At 42.2% G+C, this 17,515-nt stretch overlaps 1 protein-coding gene across 2 annotated transcripts in view; it reads right to left on the reverse strand.

The window, feature by feature from the left end:
• Positions 1-17,515, reverse strand: part of GLI3 (GLI family zinc finger 3) — a 262,787-nt gene that overhangs the window by 12,975 nt on the left and 232,297 nt on the right. For both annotated transcript variants that reach the window (XM_023226448.1, XM_023226445.1), the window contains exons 10-11: positions 1,405-1,554; positions 368-532 (exon numbers count right to left, since the gene is read on the reverse strand). In XM_023226448.1, the coding sequence (XP_023082216.1) occupies positions 368-532; positions 1,405-1,554 (315 nt within the window). The remainder of the gene's footprint in view (positions 1-367; positions 533-1,404; positions 1,555-17,515) is intronic.

Consider the following 17,515-nt stretch of genomic DNA (forward strand, 5'->3'; position numbering starts at 1 on the left):
TCCTTGGGGCTTACGGGGTCATCCTTTGCGTGGATTCCTGCTATTTTGGGCAGAGTGACTGGCTCAGATTCCAAGTTAAATGCTCCCACTGTTTGACCAGTAGGTGGCAGTTCAAAACAACATGAAACTAGTAAGTTCACAGGGATTTTAAGAAGTTTCCTCTTCATCTCTTATTATTCTCCAAATAAGATCCAGTTTCCAGTCCCACCTAGGAAGCCCAAGCCTTCACCTGCAGGGGCGGAGCCCACTCATGCTGGGAATGGCCAAGGGGAAAACAAAACAGAACACATTGCACCTTCCACGTGCCTTCCCCGGGATGGTTCTTTTGTTTCCTTATGCAAACTCCGTGCCCACTGAGGATGCTTACCTCATTGGAATGCGTTCTGTTTTGGTGCTTGGCGCGATCAGAGGCATTTGAGAAAGCCTTGTTGCAACCTTCGTGCTCACACACGTATGGTTTCTCTCCAGTGTGAGATCTCAAGTGTGTTTTCAAGTTTTCTAGTCTCGAGTAGGCCTTTGTGCAACCTTCAAACTAAGGACAACAGGTAAATCTGGATTACTCTGCACAATGGCAACAGCAGCTTATGCCTAACACGCCCTCCAAGTTGATGAAAAACTGACGTTTCGAGGGTCAGCAGCTTTTCAAAACCCAGGAACAAAAAGTCCACTAAACTCTGCATTTATTGGGATTCAGATGTAGCTTGGTGCAGTTCAAGATAAAGAGTTTTCAGTGCCAGTAAAAGTCCTGAAGTTTTTTTTTTTTAATAGACCCCTCAATGTGGACAATGGGTTTCATTATCTGCTCATTGATCTCCTCAAATTCCCACTGATTTCAGATTCAGCACAAAGTTCATTAATATAGCTTTGTGTCCATACAAAGACATGGAATTTGATCATGTTTGTAAAGGGCCTTTAAGATGTAAAGTACCAGGGCTCAGCGTGCCCAGTGCGCCTTGTGGGCACCTCAATGAAGAATGCACAGCCTTGCAGCAGCCCCGTCCCACTCCATACGCCTATGCCCGAGGACTCACTAGGAAAGGAAGGGAAAACTTTAAAATCTGGTATAGGGATTAGCTGTTTTAAAAGTCAACTTCAACTCTGTAAGTTGGACGCTGGCACTTTGCCTTCTGAGCCCCATAGTACCATAAGCTGTTGGGCTGTGGCCAGCAGGGTGACCCTGTGTTCATTCCCAGTGCCAGCCACCACTGCCCCCTTGCCACTCTGCAGAGCTGCGCTGTCCAACTCAGTCACTCAAACACTCAGGCATTTATCACCAGACAATACTCTAGTCCTCTTCTCTCGCCACCCAACCACGTTTCCCCTGAGCTAGCGTCATCAGTTTGCACAGCTCTTATGAATATGGGGAAGGACCTACATGTGCCTGCCACCCACTTTTGTACTCACAGTGCATTTGTGAGGCTTCTCGCCCGTGTGTCTTCTCATATGCACTACCAACATATACTGGGCTTTGAAGGGTTTCTGCTCTCTTGAGCAGTCCAGCCACCGGCACACAAACTCCTTCTTCTCTCCATGAATATGGTCGTTATTTATATGCTGGGGTTTGGAAAAAGAGAGACAAATCAAATGGAAATGTATTCATCATTACTGAAGGCAACAGAAGAAAATGCGCCAATCTTAAAAATCCTAAAGACCACAAGAATAACTTTACCATATTACAGATTATAAAAATTCTAGTTAGTACACTTCTCAAGTAAATTTGCTTTTGCTAACTGTGTATGCATGCTTCCTAACCAGCGGGAGTGGTAAGACCGGGATGGAGCCTGACATCCCAGGAAATATACCACAGTACATTGGCCATCTGAAGAGTAGGGTTCTATTCCAGGTTTGGGACCAGCTAGTTATGAAATGGGGTGAGCCACTGTTGACTCTTCTGAACCTCTGTCATTTTTCCTTGCCAAGGCTGGCGATCGAGGCTAAACAACTGCAGAGGTGTTCTCTAGCTCTCACGCGCTAGGCCATGGGTTAGCACCATGGCTCAGGCTTCAAAAAGGGAGGGCACACAGACACGCACAATTCCGGAACAAAAATACCGAAAGCACTTGCAAACGAAACTTTAGCTCAGGGTTAGTCAGACTGCTTCCTGAGTAAGAACTGCAGAGAAAAGAATTATACTGAGGAAGAGGACTGTGTGGTCATCATCAAATGAGTTACTCTTTCAGGGCCTTGGTTTTCTTCTTGTAGAAAATAAATGACTGGATTCGCTAGTTGCTAAGGGCCTTTCTACCTCTAAAATTCTATTAATACAGTTTTCAATATAAAGATGAAGTTCCCTGAATTACCAATTCAAGGTTTTAGAGTCATTAAATTTCTTGGATTAATTCTAATTGGGAACCATTAGAAACCTATTGCAGCATGAAAGAAAGAGAAGCTTCTTAATTTGAATCAAATTAAGGTCAATTTCAACAGGTTGAGCATACTATTTCAATGTCCACCTATAGACTACTGAAGACATTTGTATTCTAGATTGATGCTGTTGGTCTTTATTTTCTGGTGATTCTGCACTTTATTTGCCTTAATTTAAGGCTTGTGGGACCACCTTCTCAAGTATACATAGAAATACATCACCAAAAAACTTCGTTCAATAAGAGAAAGCTCCCTTTGGCTCCATGCCTCGAATGGTAGTGACACAACCTCTCATTACTTTCCTGCTGGGTCCAGGGCTCCTAAAGCGGTGGTTGCTGTGGGTCTGAAGGTGAAGTTCTGCCCTCAGAGTGGGCCTTTCCCAGTTATTCCACTAGATGGCCTACCGCTTTAGGGAAAAAAAAGTTTTACAAAAAATAAAGTTTTCTGTGCTGTTTCTGGAGTTTAAAACTGGGTGAGGACAGAGAAAAGAAATTGTTGTTCTCTATCTCCTCTCCTTGGAGGAGCTCTCAGAAAAATCTGATGAACAGCAGAGAGTCAGTGGTACAACGCAGCACACGAGGAGACAGGCAGCGTCCCATCAGAAGCTCCAAAACGACACAGTGGTGGGGGAGCAACCCCACGGTAAACACATGTGGGTTTCCTATGAAAAGCCAACCAGGCTCCATGTCAGTGTTTTGTTATGATGATGCACACAGGTATAGGAAGAGAACAGATGTTCTGGACAGGGGACAATGTTCAATCTGCACATGTCTGCTTCTAGTACATCTTTGTGGCCCATACACAAGACCAGGGCTTTCCCAAATGTGTGCTGAAGCCCAGCGTTGGAAACCAAGCTCACATCTTACAGAGGAGTTCTATGGATTCTCAAACGGGAGAAAAATAAGTGATCACACAAAACCACTCCATAACAGTTGCTCTTGGTTTAATTTTCCAAGTCATTGGAAATAAAGCTTGGATCCTTGGATTAATGCACATGAAAGGGAAGCAAAAAAGGAAGGGAGGGAGGGAGGAAGGAAGCAAGGAAGGCAAGCAGAGAGTGAGGGAGACAGAAGGAATGGGAAGAATAAGGAAGGAACACAGGAGGAAGAAAGGAAAAGTTAAAATTGGGAAACTGAATTACAATTTGTGCTGAGCCAACTGCTTAAGGCTGGATCCATGTCTTATTAGTTCCCTGTTCTCTCTCATGCTTTTATGAGGATGTGCTGGGTGCCACTCACACCAGGCACTGTGCTGGGGAACATGACAGAAACGATTCTTGTCCCCAAGGAATTAAGTCTATCAGAGGGAAACCGGTCATGGCTTGAATTACTATACAATTATGGTTGTGATAGGCATTATGAAGGGAAATAACAGGGTGTTATAAAAACATGTAATGGGATCCTAAGTCAGTGTGCAGCATCAGGAATCAGGGTCCGCTTCTCCAATGAAGTAGCATTTAGAGCAGGACCTGAAGGATGAGTAGACACACCGGGTGTGCAGGGAAGGATGGGGTGGGAGAATGGGACACTACAGCAGACCGATGACACAGAAGTACCTGCAGAAGAACAGAGCCTAGCGCCTTTGAGGAACAGGGTGAGGGCCACGCATGGCAGCAGAGAACTGGCCAGGGAGAGATTGCCACTGCTTGGCATGGCGAGAAGGCATGAGTTTTCTGTGGGTCAAGTGGACATCCGTGGGGTAGGTAAGCTTGGGCTAGCTTGCCAGGGCTCACCTAAAATGCTGTGTGCTCAGTAACGTCTCTAGCAGTGAGTATGTGGTGAGTACTCCACATACCACATGCTCCAGCAGTGAGTATACCCCTGCATAAAAACTCACATACACCCCAGGGAAAAGCCAGGCTTGCATGTCTGCCCCTGAGGAGGAGGGCATCAGGGATACCTGGTGCTACTCAAGGAAGCAGGGGTGGCTAAGAGGGAGGTGCCAACAGTGGCCAGCAAAGAAAGAGACTCTCATCTCTTCCTTTCCTGTCTCATCCAACACACTGGAGGAGCTGGACCCTAGAAAGAAAGGGAAGCCATCTCCTGGAGGCACTCCCAGGCCCCGGCTCCTTTAGATGAGGTGGCAAAGGGAGGGCAAACAGCCTGCCAGTTCCCTTGACGCCTGTGCCTCGCTGCTGACAGGGAAGGGAAGGCTCTGGATTGGACCTGACACTGGAGGTTTAAATTGGACACTTTAATAATCCTAAGTGACTGGGAAGGTGTAGACTCTGCCTACAATGGTGTTGAGGGACTCCAGCACTGAGCAGAGAAGGGAGAACTGGCAACCAGCGGAGGAGGGCAGTGCCTGGAAAAATCCTAATCATTTTGTATTTACACTGCGCCCAGCTTCTTCTACCTTTGCTACTGAGACAATGTGTGGAAATTTGAGTGGTGGGAAATCCCACGCCAGTCAGCAAGCATGAACACCCTGGTGTTTTCTCCATGTGGGGAGGGGTGAGGGGAACTTATGTTGGGCCCTTAAAGCAACCTCATTTTCAGTAAGGTTAGCATCTTGGGAATGTTCCCTTCCCACTCCCTTAGACCTGAGTCCCAACTAATAATGTTTTTGCAATTTTCTGGAACTGCTCTTAAGTTCAAACTTGCATTGAGACCACAGTTATTTTTCTTTAAATGAAATTCTACACCTAGGAGGGTGGGGAACCAAGTCAATCTTCCTCTTCTTTACTACCTAAATGCTGCACAGAGGATGTAATCAATTGCTATAAGGAAAAAGGGAGTCATCTTGCTGCCTGTTTAAGTAGCTCAAATGTATTTTAAGCTTAACATATTTCTTAGCACTAGATTTCAAGTGAAAATTAAAATTCTAAGAACTCACAGATTTCACATGTGCATGTGTTCTAAATATTTGCTTTCCTTTAAAAAGCTGCACTGGGCCAGGCATGGTGGCTCCCACCTGTAATCCCAATATTTTGGGAGGCTGAGTCAGGAGGATCACTTGAGGCCAAGAGCTCCAAGACCAGCCTGGGCAACATAGACAGACCCCATCTCTCTAAAAAAAAAAAAAAAAAAAAATCAGGGTGTGGTGGCATGGGCTTGTAGTCTCAGCCACTTGGGAGGCTGAGGCAGGAGGGTCACTTGAGTCCAGAAGGTTAAGGTGGTAGTGAGCCAGGACTACACTACTGCACTCCAGCCTGGGAGAGCAAGACCTTGTCTCAAAAAAAAAAAAAAAAAAAAAAAAAAAAAAAAAAAAATACATTGCCCTCTGCAGCAAGTGTTCATCTGAGGGCCTATATCATGGTAGGCAGAGTGCTGGAGGGCAGTGGAGGATGCATTCCAGACCAATTTCTGATGACTTGTGTACCTTTGATAGACCAATTCACCTATTTGGACCTTACTTTTCTCATCTGCAAAATTAGAGTAATGAATTAGATCAGGTGTTGGCAAACATTTTCTGTAAAAGCTAGATAGTAAATACTTTAGAGACTTTACGGCGCTGTAAGCAGCCACAGACAACATTTAAATGAATGGGTTATCTGTTCGTTTCTGGATGTGGAAAACTTTCATGTGTCATAAAATATTATTTGACCTTTTTTTCAACTTTTAAAGAGTATAAAAACCATTCTTAGCTCATAGACCGCACAGAAACAAGCAGCAGGATTTGGCCTATGGGCCACTGACTGCTAACCCCCAAACTGGATGAGCTCTGTTTCCTTCTCATACTAACATCTAACAGGTGAGCCCTCAAGCCTGAGAATACAAAATTAGAAGGAGGTATGTTCTAGTGCCAGAGAACAGAAAAGGCAGTAGGAAGGACTGAAAATCAGGATCCTGTGCTATAAAAGGTACCCCAAGGAAGGGAGGGCATACATTAGGCCAAACTTCACTGTTCGCATCATATTCCTAGGACTAAGTAAAAAAAAAAAATTCTTTTTCTCACCAAAATCCAAGATAGATAAGAAAAGTGATAGGCAATGAATTCTTAACATTCAGTGGATGAACTGGCCCTGTATGAAGCTGGCCTGAAATTCAATGGGCACAAGTTTATTTGTGGTTTCATTGAAAATTTGACTTCCCAGCAGTGAAAATGTTAATCAAATATATAAATAATTTAATTGGAGGGAAAATAATGCATGATTAAATTCCAAACTAATCCAACACATAGACATGCAATTTGCCAGAGGCCCGAGAGTCAGAAAGAGATAGATGGTGTAAATTACAATGTGGCATGCCAACTCTCTTGGCGCAGCCACTCTGAACTCTCCCTGTCTGAATAAACAGGGCCAGGACATGAGGACCAGGCAATTTCCCCAGAAAGCCAAGTCCCGACACTGAGCTTCCCAATGGGTCCGTGTCTTCAGTTTTCCAATTGGGGCTGCAGGCCTTAGCCTTAGGGAACTGGTGACTGAGGAAGTGAACACCTCAGGAGCCCATAGCAAACCAACAAAGTGATGTTTTTTTAACTGTCATTGAATGGGAGCAAAATGAGCCAAGACAGTATTTCTTCCACTCCTTCGGGGCTCTGGGAGCCCACAGAATGGTGGGAGAAATCATAAGCCGGTTTAGCAATCAAGGAGGCAGCAGGTGCTTCTTTCTTTTAAGGGAGTTTCTTTGGGAAGCCGAGCCCTGGATGTCTACCAAGGAGGCTTGGAGAGCTACAGGAAGAAACGGGAAAGTGAAGCTTTTCTTTCACTAGCAGCAAAATAGATGCCACAATGGATTTCACTGAGCTAATCAGGGTCCTTTCTTCTCACTTTTGTTATTTCACTATTAGCTCAGAGCAGGCAGTTTTCCCTCGGTCTGCTCCTAACCCTCCAGATGAAAGCATGCATGCAGTCCACGGCTCGCAGCTCTCCAAATAAAGCCGCCATTCACGCAGCTCATGAGGCTGGGAAGTACACTTCTGCTTTCCTTCAGTCTCCTCTCTACCAATCCCCACTCAGAAACACAGTTCTCTGGATCGATAAGTGTCCTCCCTTCTAAGTAACTTCTTCAGAATGCTACCACATGGCTCAAATGTGTGTGTGCAAGATCTGCACATCCCCATTCAAACCCTGCCCGAGGGAATCACTAATCCATAGATATACACCTGGCTGCCTCAAAAGTCTGTCCACTCTTTACATCAGACAGTTTCTTAACATCAAGAAGGTGAATTTCACGGTTGTAATAAAAATATTACCTTTAAGCACCGCTAAAAACAGTGGAGAGGGGAAATGCAAAGCTTCAGGCTCAACCCTCACCAATTTCCAGACAGCTCCCCTGTGCATGTATGTTTCATGCCAGTCTTTCTGTCAGTATCTAATGTTTCTCAAATTCCACAGAACTGTTTTACCAATTTAAAAGGGTTTCTACAAAGTACGTTGCCAAGTTCATCACAGCACAAGCTACATGTAAAAGCAAAATATATGGTCACAGTTTTCAAATACATATGATCTCTCTCACATACACACAAACACTCATGTGCACACACAGGTGGTGTTACGGCCTTCATAGAAAATAGAATAAGGGCTTAGAAAGCAGTGTTGTTCCATATATAAACATCTAAGAAAATGGAGCAGCATTTCCAGCTGGCAGTTCACTGGGTTCACTGGTGAGTCACTGGTGGAAGGCTGGGCACACTTGCTCCACCCCCAGTTGTATTTCTAAATCATGCCTTTGCTACATTTCCCTCTCTTGAACCATTAAGAGGCCACCATTTGTTGTGGTGACTGTATTTTTAAAAGGCAGAAAATAAAACTTAAACACTCTCTTCTCAGAACGTCAAACTGGAAATGTTTGATAGTTTCAAAATCTTTTCATGTTACTCTACCAGGTTAGCTCATAAATGCAGCTTGAGTTAATTAATATACTGAACAGGATTCAATAATTTGAAACTTCTATGGGATTTGCTGGGAAGATATTAAGACAGCCTTCTACTTTGACATAAGATGGGATATAAAGAAGTAAACAATTTCAAGTAAGCTCAATTTTCAGTGTTTCTTGACTTTATGTTATAAGCCTATTACTCTTTAGGTAGTAGTCCAGAAATATTTCTGAAAAAAAAAATGGGAAAATAATTTAGAATCTATTAAATATAATTTACATTAAACCTGATTTGCGGGAAAGACTGAAATGCTTTGCCTAAAAGAAAACTTTCCACAAGAATCTCTCAAATCTTTCTGCCTGAAATAAGGTCTATACCTTCTAGTTTTGTGTATTACTTGATAAATATAACATTTTTGAAAGTTTCACAACTGTCATGATGTGGATTATATTGGGGACACCTTGTAATTGGATTCCTAAAGGATTCACTAGGCAGACACAGAAAAAAACATGAATCACAGACTATCAGGACTGAAATAGGCCTTATATCTCAATATGCACTTTAATTTTAGATAAATAAAATAATTTAAATTGTTTTGGTGGCACCCATCAATCTTCCTTCCTAACAGATTATTTAAAAACCTGAAAAAGCCTGCTGTGGGAGGGATCTCCCTGAGACTTCACAAAATGCCTGTTTCAATTCAAACTGGTTAATAAAAATATCAAGGCATCTTTCAGTTTCTGACATAACTATAAAATTATACCGGAAGATACCAAGAGAGCTCAAGACTTTGGGTACAAACCAGCATTCTCTTTATAAAAATAAGGCAATTTCTTATTTCTGATTTGTGAATATTAAGAATTAGGATGAGATAAAAAATATGCTTTTTGGTTAAAAATGAATAAATAAATGGACTTCTTCCTGGCTGTTATTTGAATCCTGCTTTTAGGTACAAATGTGTAACAAAATTATTTTTTCTTATGTGTAAGAAAGGCAAAGTTCTTTAACAAGGTAAATGTTTTATATTAACAAAGAGCTTTATAATGTTGGATTTGGATGTGGTCCCCACCCCACCCCATCACCTCCCCAGAACCCCCAAGAAAAGCTGGACTAGATTTCACTGCAGCAGAACACTATAATCTCACATTTAAAAACAAAAGTCTATAAAAAGGAATGAAATACATATACATGTTACAACATGGTTGAACTTTTGACAGCATGTGAAATGAAAGAAGCCAGTCAAAAAAAGAGATAAATACTACATGATTCCATTTATATGAGTGTCCAGAATAGGTAAATCTATATACAAAAAAATGTGGGTGAATGGATAAATTGGGGATGACAGCAAAAGGGTATGGGGTTTCTTTGTAGGGTAAGGGAAATGTTCTAAAATTCATTGTGGTATTGGTTGCACAGCTTTGAGAATATATCAAAACATACGAATTGTTGTGTATTTTAAATGGATGAATTACATGGTAGATAAATTATATCTCAATAAAGATATTACCCGTCCCCCCACCCCACATCTCCAAAGAAAAACTCACAAAAGTATACTTGGTGATGAAGTCTGGTACCAGGAAATTGTGGGAGAATAGGAAGAAGGTTGAAGGAACAGCCAGGTAGAATGGAATCTGACTTCCCCAAAGCTACACCTCTCCTTCAGACTGACTGCGATAGGGCCGGCAAGTGGTTTTCCACCAAAGCACAAGACTGCGTCTTAATCACAACTTCTGCTACAACATACACAGACACACAGACACACACACACACACATACACACACAGATGGGTTGTGTCAAAGTGGAACATATTTTATTTTTTTGAGACAGAGTGAGACAGAGTCTTGCTCTGTTGCCCAGGCTGGAGTGCAGTGGCACGATCTTGGCTCACTGCAACCTCCACTTCCTGGGTTCAAGAGCTTCTCCTGCCTCAGCCTCCAGAGCAACTGGGACTACAGGCATGCGCCACCACGCCCAGCTACTTTTTGCATTTTTAGTAGAGACAGGGTTTCACCATATTGGCCAGGCTGGTCTCCAGCTCCTGACCTCGTGATCCACCTGCCTCAGCCTCAAAGTACTGGGATTACAGGCGTGAGCCACTGCACCCAGCTGTGGAACATATTTTTATGATACAATATTTCCCGGTGGGTTTCATACTGGCCTCAGTTAACAACCTGGGAACCTCACATAAATGACGACTTCTCTGTATTCCCCTGTCCTCATCGTCCAAGTTGTACAGATGAGTGGAAAGATGGAGAAACCTAAATTTTGTGCAGAGTTGTTAACAACAAAACCAAAAAACATCATATACTAACATCAGTTCAAGTATGCAAAATAGTGCATGATTTGAAAAAGCAGATAGTTTCTAATCCATGATATACTCTAAAATTTACTAAAGATGCATGAAAAATGGACACATTGTTAATTCAGAATCTCTACCTTTTCAGGTTTGCTGTTACCTTGGGTTATATAATAATTAGATATAAATGTAAAATTTGTGATACAATTTAACTGGCTGACTCTCCACCCTACCCTAAGGAATGCACATGTCGCAGGCTCAAACTCATATAAATAGAATCACAGGACTGACTTACTATTAAGGTGACCTAAAAACTGAAGGAAATGTGAGTTTTTGAGAAGAGTTTCTAAGAAGTAAATATTCATAATATTGATTGATGTTATTTATATTATTTAGGTCAAAATGAAGCATCCTCATTCTTAAAAGTGCCTTAAGGGCCCTGCTATGGTCTGAATGTGTCCCCCTCTGAAATCCATACGTTGAAACTTAATTACTAGTGTAGGTGTATTAAGAGGTGGGGCCTTGGCCAGGCACGGTGGCTCACGCCTGTAATCCCAGCACTTTAGGAGGCTGAGGCAGATGGATCACCTGAGGTCAGGAGTTTGAGACCAGCCTGGCCAACATGGTGAAACCCTGTTTCTACTAAAAATACAAAAAATTAGCTGGGCATTGTAGCAGGTGCCTGTAATCCCAGCTACTCAGGAGGCTGAGGCAGGAGAATCACTTGAACCTGGGAGGTGGAGGTTGCAATGAGCCGAGATCACACCATTGCACTCCAGCCTGGGCAACAAGGGTGAAACTTCATCTCAAAAAAAGAAAAAAAAAGAAAAGAAAAAAGAGGTGGGGCCTTAAGGAGGTGATTAAGTCAAGAGGGCGGAGCCCTCATGAATGGGATTAGTGACCTTACAAAGGGGCTGGAGGGAGCCCTCTCCCTTTCTGTGTGAGGACACAGCCAGAGGCTCCAGCTATTAGGCACAGAATGAGCCCTCACCAGACACTGAATCTGCTGATGTCTTGACCTTAGATTTTCCAGCTTCCAGAAAGTGAGAAAACAAGTTCTATTAGTTATAAATTACCCAGTGTTAAGATATTTTGTTTTTGCAACAGAAACAGACTAAGACAGGCCCCTAATTCCTTCTAGAAACCATAAAAGTGCTCCTTCTCTTAAAATTTTGTCTTCTGAATTCTAAGTTATTTTACTAAAACGAAAATGTAACTGTTCTCTCTTAAGAGGCTTCTCTTACCATCTAATAAGGTGCCTTTTGTTAAAGAGCTTCTCAGAGTTTCTTTCCTGGAGTGGCCTGTATTTAAGTCCCATTGCGATTTTACGTGGAGATGTAAAGTGACGTCTGCAAGCCATTCTAAGATCCTGTGCACATCGTTTCTGCAAGTTACTGGGCAGATTTAATGTTTTACCATATCCTTTTAAATATCAACTTTGTTTCAGTCAAATGACAACAAAACCAGTAAATTCCTTTTAAGCAAATTGATTAGGGGCTTAATTACCAAAAAGAAAGATACAAAGAGTTAAGCAAGTAAGGATTCAGTAGTATCTATTCTAGAGATAATTAAAAAAAAAAGACTATTAAACACAGATAGGCAAAATTATTTTAACTGTGTAATCATGGAACGAAATTATTTGGAAAACCATTCTCCAAAGAGGCACCTTCTATTTCATCTCTGCAATGAACAAATCCAGCAAACACGGTAAGAGCCAAGGTTCCTGATTTGAGCTCTAGCCCCAAAAGAGGTGCAGTTAAATCCCAATTTCCTGTTCCACAACTGGCTCCTAGATGAGGAAAATAGAAAGGCCAGAGGAGCTAAGAAAGGGGCTATAAATGCAACCTCTCCGAAGGATCAAATGAATTCTTCACTCATATGCGTGGATCATTCCTACAAGTCTAGCATATGGAGAAAGCATTACCATCCATTGCAATTGCATTTATCTCCAAGTTAAGGATTTCAGAAGCCAGACTGTATCCAAGAGCATTAAAATTCCCTCACCTATGGACTTGGTTTTCTGCCAGATTCAGAAAAGAGAGTTAATGGATAGTTTCTCTCTATATTAACAGCAATTTTACTATTCAACCTGTTGTCAAAATAATGCTTATTTTGGGCTGGGTGCAGTGGCTCACACCTGTAATCCCAATACTTTGAGAGGCTGAGGCAGGAGGATTGCTTGATCCCAGGAGTTCAGCACCAGCCTGGGCAATATAGTAAGTAAGACCTCATTTCTACCAAAAAATAAAAATAAAAATTAGCACATGCCTGTAGTCTCAGCTACCTGAGAGGTTGTAGTGAGCTGAGATTGTGCCACTGCACTCAGCCTGGGTGACAGAGCAAGACCCTGTCTTCAAATAAAAGAAAACATAATGCTTATTTTGCTATTAAAACTTTGAAAGGTAGGACAAATAGGTAATTTTAGGGTGCTTAATGCTTGCTTACACACACACACACACACACAAAGATGACTATCCCTAAGAACAGGGAAGATTTAATTTTTAGTCTCCCTGATTACAAAGGTAGACACAAAGTTTTGCTGTTGGAAAAATCAAGCTACTAGGAGTACCCTTATCTAGAGGTACATAAAATGTTAGCCTTTACTTCCTGATTTGTATGATTTCAGCAATCCACATGAAGCCCACGCATACAGGTATTACTCTAGTAAAGGATCTGAACATGCAGCGTGATTCTGAGAAAATTCAAAAGTTAAGAACAAAATACAAAATGTAAATAAAAAATGAGATCCAACTTTGAATGGGCGGTCTCTGTCCTCAGTGCCCTACGGAAGCACCATACTTCCTCCACATCACCGAAGTCTGATTCTGAACATGAGAACAATTAGCTCTTGAACTGGCATTCAAGTTTAGAAATTCTGATATAATTTTGTTCACTAAAATATAGGTTAAAATAGTCACCAATACAATAAAATGTATTTGGATTTCAAGTGGATTTGGAGAAAGTATTTTTAATATTGAAAGAAAAGTTGACAATTTGTTTTAATGGAATCCTTTGAAGATGGGAGGTAGAGAAGTGTTTCTGGTACCAGCCACAGTCCAAACTATATGCACGGTCATGGCTCTCTCTGAAGGCCTTCTGCTCGTCACATTGCTAAGGTAGGGTCTTACATGGTACGTGCTAGAAGAACTTTCCATTGGCAGTTAAAAATAGATTAAGGGAAGTGTGTGTGTGTGTGTGTGTCTGTATGTCTGTGTGTGTAGAGACGGATGGTGACTGCTGATCACAGAAGCACAGGCACCTCTCAAGAACTACTGGAAGAAAGGAAGGAGGCAGGCAAGTAGGCAAAATTATCCATTTGGAAATCTGCCCACAGTCCCTGCTGAGCTGACTCATTCATTCACTATTCACTCAAAGCTTATTTATGATATGACAGTTACTGTGCTAAACACTGAAAAGGCAAGACAGAATAAGACATGTCCATTGGATCTTATCCAAGGTTTTCTGCAGGAATGCAGAAACGAATACTGTCTAAAAATTAGCCTTCAATGCACAGATGCATTTGCTTGGCAATTAAAAGTAAGCTACTCAGAAGAATGCATGATTCTTTTCCTTGCCTCATGTTCCCCACATCATAGAAAACTAGCAGGCCCATTGCCCAGGGCTTTTCCAGGTTTGTTCTACCAAACCAAGGTGGAAAGCAAGCCCCTCTGCTTCAGCATGCTTTTCAACCTGTAGAAGTATCAACTCTTTTCATTTTTCAATCAACTCTTATTCACAAGCCACCCTGGTGTGCAGTACTTCTCTTAACACCTCAAACCCTTATTAACAGTACATCTAAGTATATAAAAGCAAAATCTCCATACACACAATATGTTCTATACCTACATGTTCTATACCTACATTGTAATTTTCTTTAGCTTGCTAGTAGAAGGTAGAGTTTAGAAAAAGAGCATAGGCCCAGACATTAGGCTATAGGGATTAATTCATTTGTGTGCCATGGGCAAAGCATATATGGGACATAGGCATTGTGCCTGAGTCTCAATAAGGTGAATGGGAAAGGCACTAATAAAATAGTGAAGAAGGGAAGGTTTCATAAACAGGGTAACTGAGCTGAACTCAGAAGGAAGAAAGGGAGGCTGACACAGGAAAAAGTGAACTGAGGAAGAAGGGAAGAGAGATAGAGAGGCCCAGTGTTAAGAAAAAAACACAATGTGTTGGAAAATGATGCCAAGGGTAGGGTTGGGGAATGTGTGTGCGTGTGTGTGCATATGTGTGTGTATGCATGCGTATGCGTGCACATGCTGGTGAGTGGCTGTAGGATGCGTGCTGCAGAGGCAGCCTGGGGAAAAATTATAAGGGGTGTTGAGTGCCCTAAGGCAACCAGATCCCAGGCAACCAACAGCAGGTTTTAAGCAGGGCAAAGATCAGATTTGTGCTTATAAAAGGTAACTCTAGCAGCATCACAGAGGCACTAAGCAAAGACTGGGCAATGAACCCATCTAGGAGTTGCTATAATCATCCAAGAGAGCTGTGACCTTGAACGAGAGCAGTAGCCAGGAGGATGAATGGTAAGGGGCTAGATGTGAAAGACATTATGGAATAATTTGTGGGTGATGACTTAGAGAGAGGAGTAATAGGTGATACCGAAGTCTCCAGCTTGAAAGATCTGAGACAATAACAGCATTGGAGGGCCAAGAGATTTGGTGACAATTACCCTTCTGTGTGGAACATATCACAGTGGAGATGCCTCCAGGACATCTCTGGTAGAAAGATTCCACAGAGAAGATAATCCTGGACATAAAGATTTGAGAATCTAAGAAAGACTGCAGCTGATGGAGGAGTGTGGGCCCCTTCCTCTCCCCATGTTATCTTTGGTAAACTAAAAAACACCTACACAGTATTTTAAAGATCTCACAGAGCCCAATTTGAAAACCCCTGACCAATGGAGATTGTACAGAGTTCGATGAAAAAGGAAGAAACTGAAAACAATGAGGAGATCAGTGTTTTAAGAGATAGGGAAACAAAAAAAAGAAACTAGAGGAGAGAACAAAGGACATAGAAAATGGCATGGGACAGGGCACGTCATCATGTGGGGTGTCTCTGGAGGACTGCAACAGAAGAAATTAAGGTAAGGAAGTGTTAATTTAAGTTCTTTGCCAGTGGTAGCTTGCCAGCTCCAGTAAATTTGGGGGGATCGAACAGGAAAGACAGAAAATGTCTAGCAATATGTTGGAGTGTGGGCTTACATAGGAAAACTGGTTCATTTGAAATTCCTGTGCTGTAAGGGGCTAAGGAGTTGCAAACAGAAATCAATATAGCACTTGAGTTTTAAGCTGTTTGTTGTTTTGAACTTTTTGTTTCTCCCATGCTGCCAGCCAAATTCAGTTCTGTGCAACAGCCTTTCATCAAGGAGGCTTGCTGGAAAAGTGAGACTGTGACCTCACCTCAGAATGCAGATGAGTGGTCACCAGAAGTGAGCTGGACGTGGACAAACTGTCCTGCAAGAAATAAGGTGGCGTGAGAGGAAACCTGAGGACCACACTGACCTGGAGGCACACCTGACCACCCCTGGAACAAGGGAGACAGAGCAGAGGCAGGGCCTTAGAGGAAAACGCCCTCCAGAGGCTGGCAACGTAGAGATCCATAGCTGGAGACATGTGGTCACGTCTAGGATGGGGTCACTGAGCCAGGATAACTTGACCTCCTGCAGTCCTTCTTCAAATGCCACCTCCTTACAGAGACTCATTGCCTCACTCGATCCTGGTCCTGATGACCCCACTTACTGTCCAACCTCCCCATCCTTGAACTCTCCACGCCCTACCCTGCTGCTCTCCCTTTTTTCCCGTGGCCCTTATCACTTCCAGCACACTATAATTTACTGAGTGACATTGTTTAATATTTATTGTCTGCTCCGCCCACTAGAATGTGAATTCCACACAGTCGGGGATTTTTATCAGTTTTGTTCAATGATATGTTCCAAGTGCCTGGAACAATGCCCAGCCTATATAGTAGGAACTCAGTAAATACTTGCTGGAGGAATGTGTTATTAGAAATGTGTTATTGAAAACAACAAGCTTTGGAGCCAATGCGGTCCCAGGCCTCAGTATACTCCCAATCAGCTGCCTGCCTTAGATCTGTGCTTTGAGAATCAGAAGCCACAGGAAACGGAAGCAATTTCCTGTGATTGCTGTATTCCCCACAATCTGATAAACCTCAGCATCACAGATGCCTGTAGGGTCCACCAAGGAGGGCCTCCTTTCAGATGACAATTTTAGACTGGGGTTCTGAGTTAGTCATGTCATAATTCTGAGTTATCTTAGTTGGTTCCTGTTTGTTATAAATGAAAAGAACTTTAAAATTTATTTTTGCCCACCATGACAATGTTGACATTAACTGTGGGGTAAGGATTCTGCCATTTAAATGGCAACCCTAACTTTCAATGTTACGTTGCACTGGCTGTAGAAAAAAATAATCTGATGCTTTATCGCAGGTTTCTCTTGAAATAATTCATTAAAGCATCAGATGAAGGAGGAAAAAAAAACAAGTTATCCTTGACAAGATTAAGCTACACTCTATCTCACTGGAATTTGGGCCCCTAGCTATTGTTTTTGTGGAGAGTTTGCACAGAGATTTCTTCCCAATGCAGTGCTGTTAATGAACAGACAACTAAAGAGCATATTTCCTCCTTAATCTGCTTGTGGAAATCTCATTAATTGAATGGAAATTTTGCCCCCTACCATGACTAACGTGTTTGAAGAGTCAGGAAAGGGAAGTAAGATTGGTCCTACAGAGTTTTCATTGGAGAAATAAAGAAGGCACTTTACCTAGAAACACAGGTTTAAACTTGGCAGTTTAAAATAAATAAATAAGGGTGTGTGTGTGCAAAATTCTGTGGTCCTTCCAAAGGGGAACTGGGAAGAAAGCCTGCCTTGTGCTAAGCACCATTCTTTACATGGTGAAATCACTCCTGGGGGAGGGTGACTTTTCTTGAATTTGAGCCATTTCTGCAATTTTGTTTTCTTGCTTTGTCTTTTACCTCCCCACCAAAGTAAGAATTTCACTTCTCAAGAAGTGTTAATCTATTCCTCAAAATATGTTTTTAATTTGGGACTTTGATTCCATAAAACTTATTT

The sequence above is a fragment of the Piliocolobus tephrosceles genome, chromosome 8 (assembly GCF_002776525.5).
Source record: "Piliocolobus tephrosceles isolate RC106 chromosome 8, ASM277652v3, whole genome shotgun sequence".
In the NCBI taxonomy this organism is placed as follows: Eukaryota; Metazoa; Chordata; class Mammalia; order Primates; family Cercopithecidae; genus Piliocolobus; species Piliocolobus tephrosceles.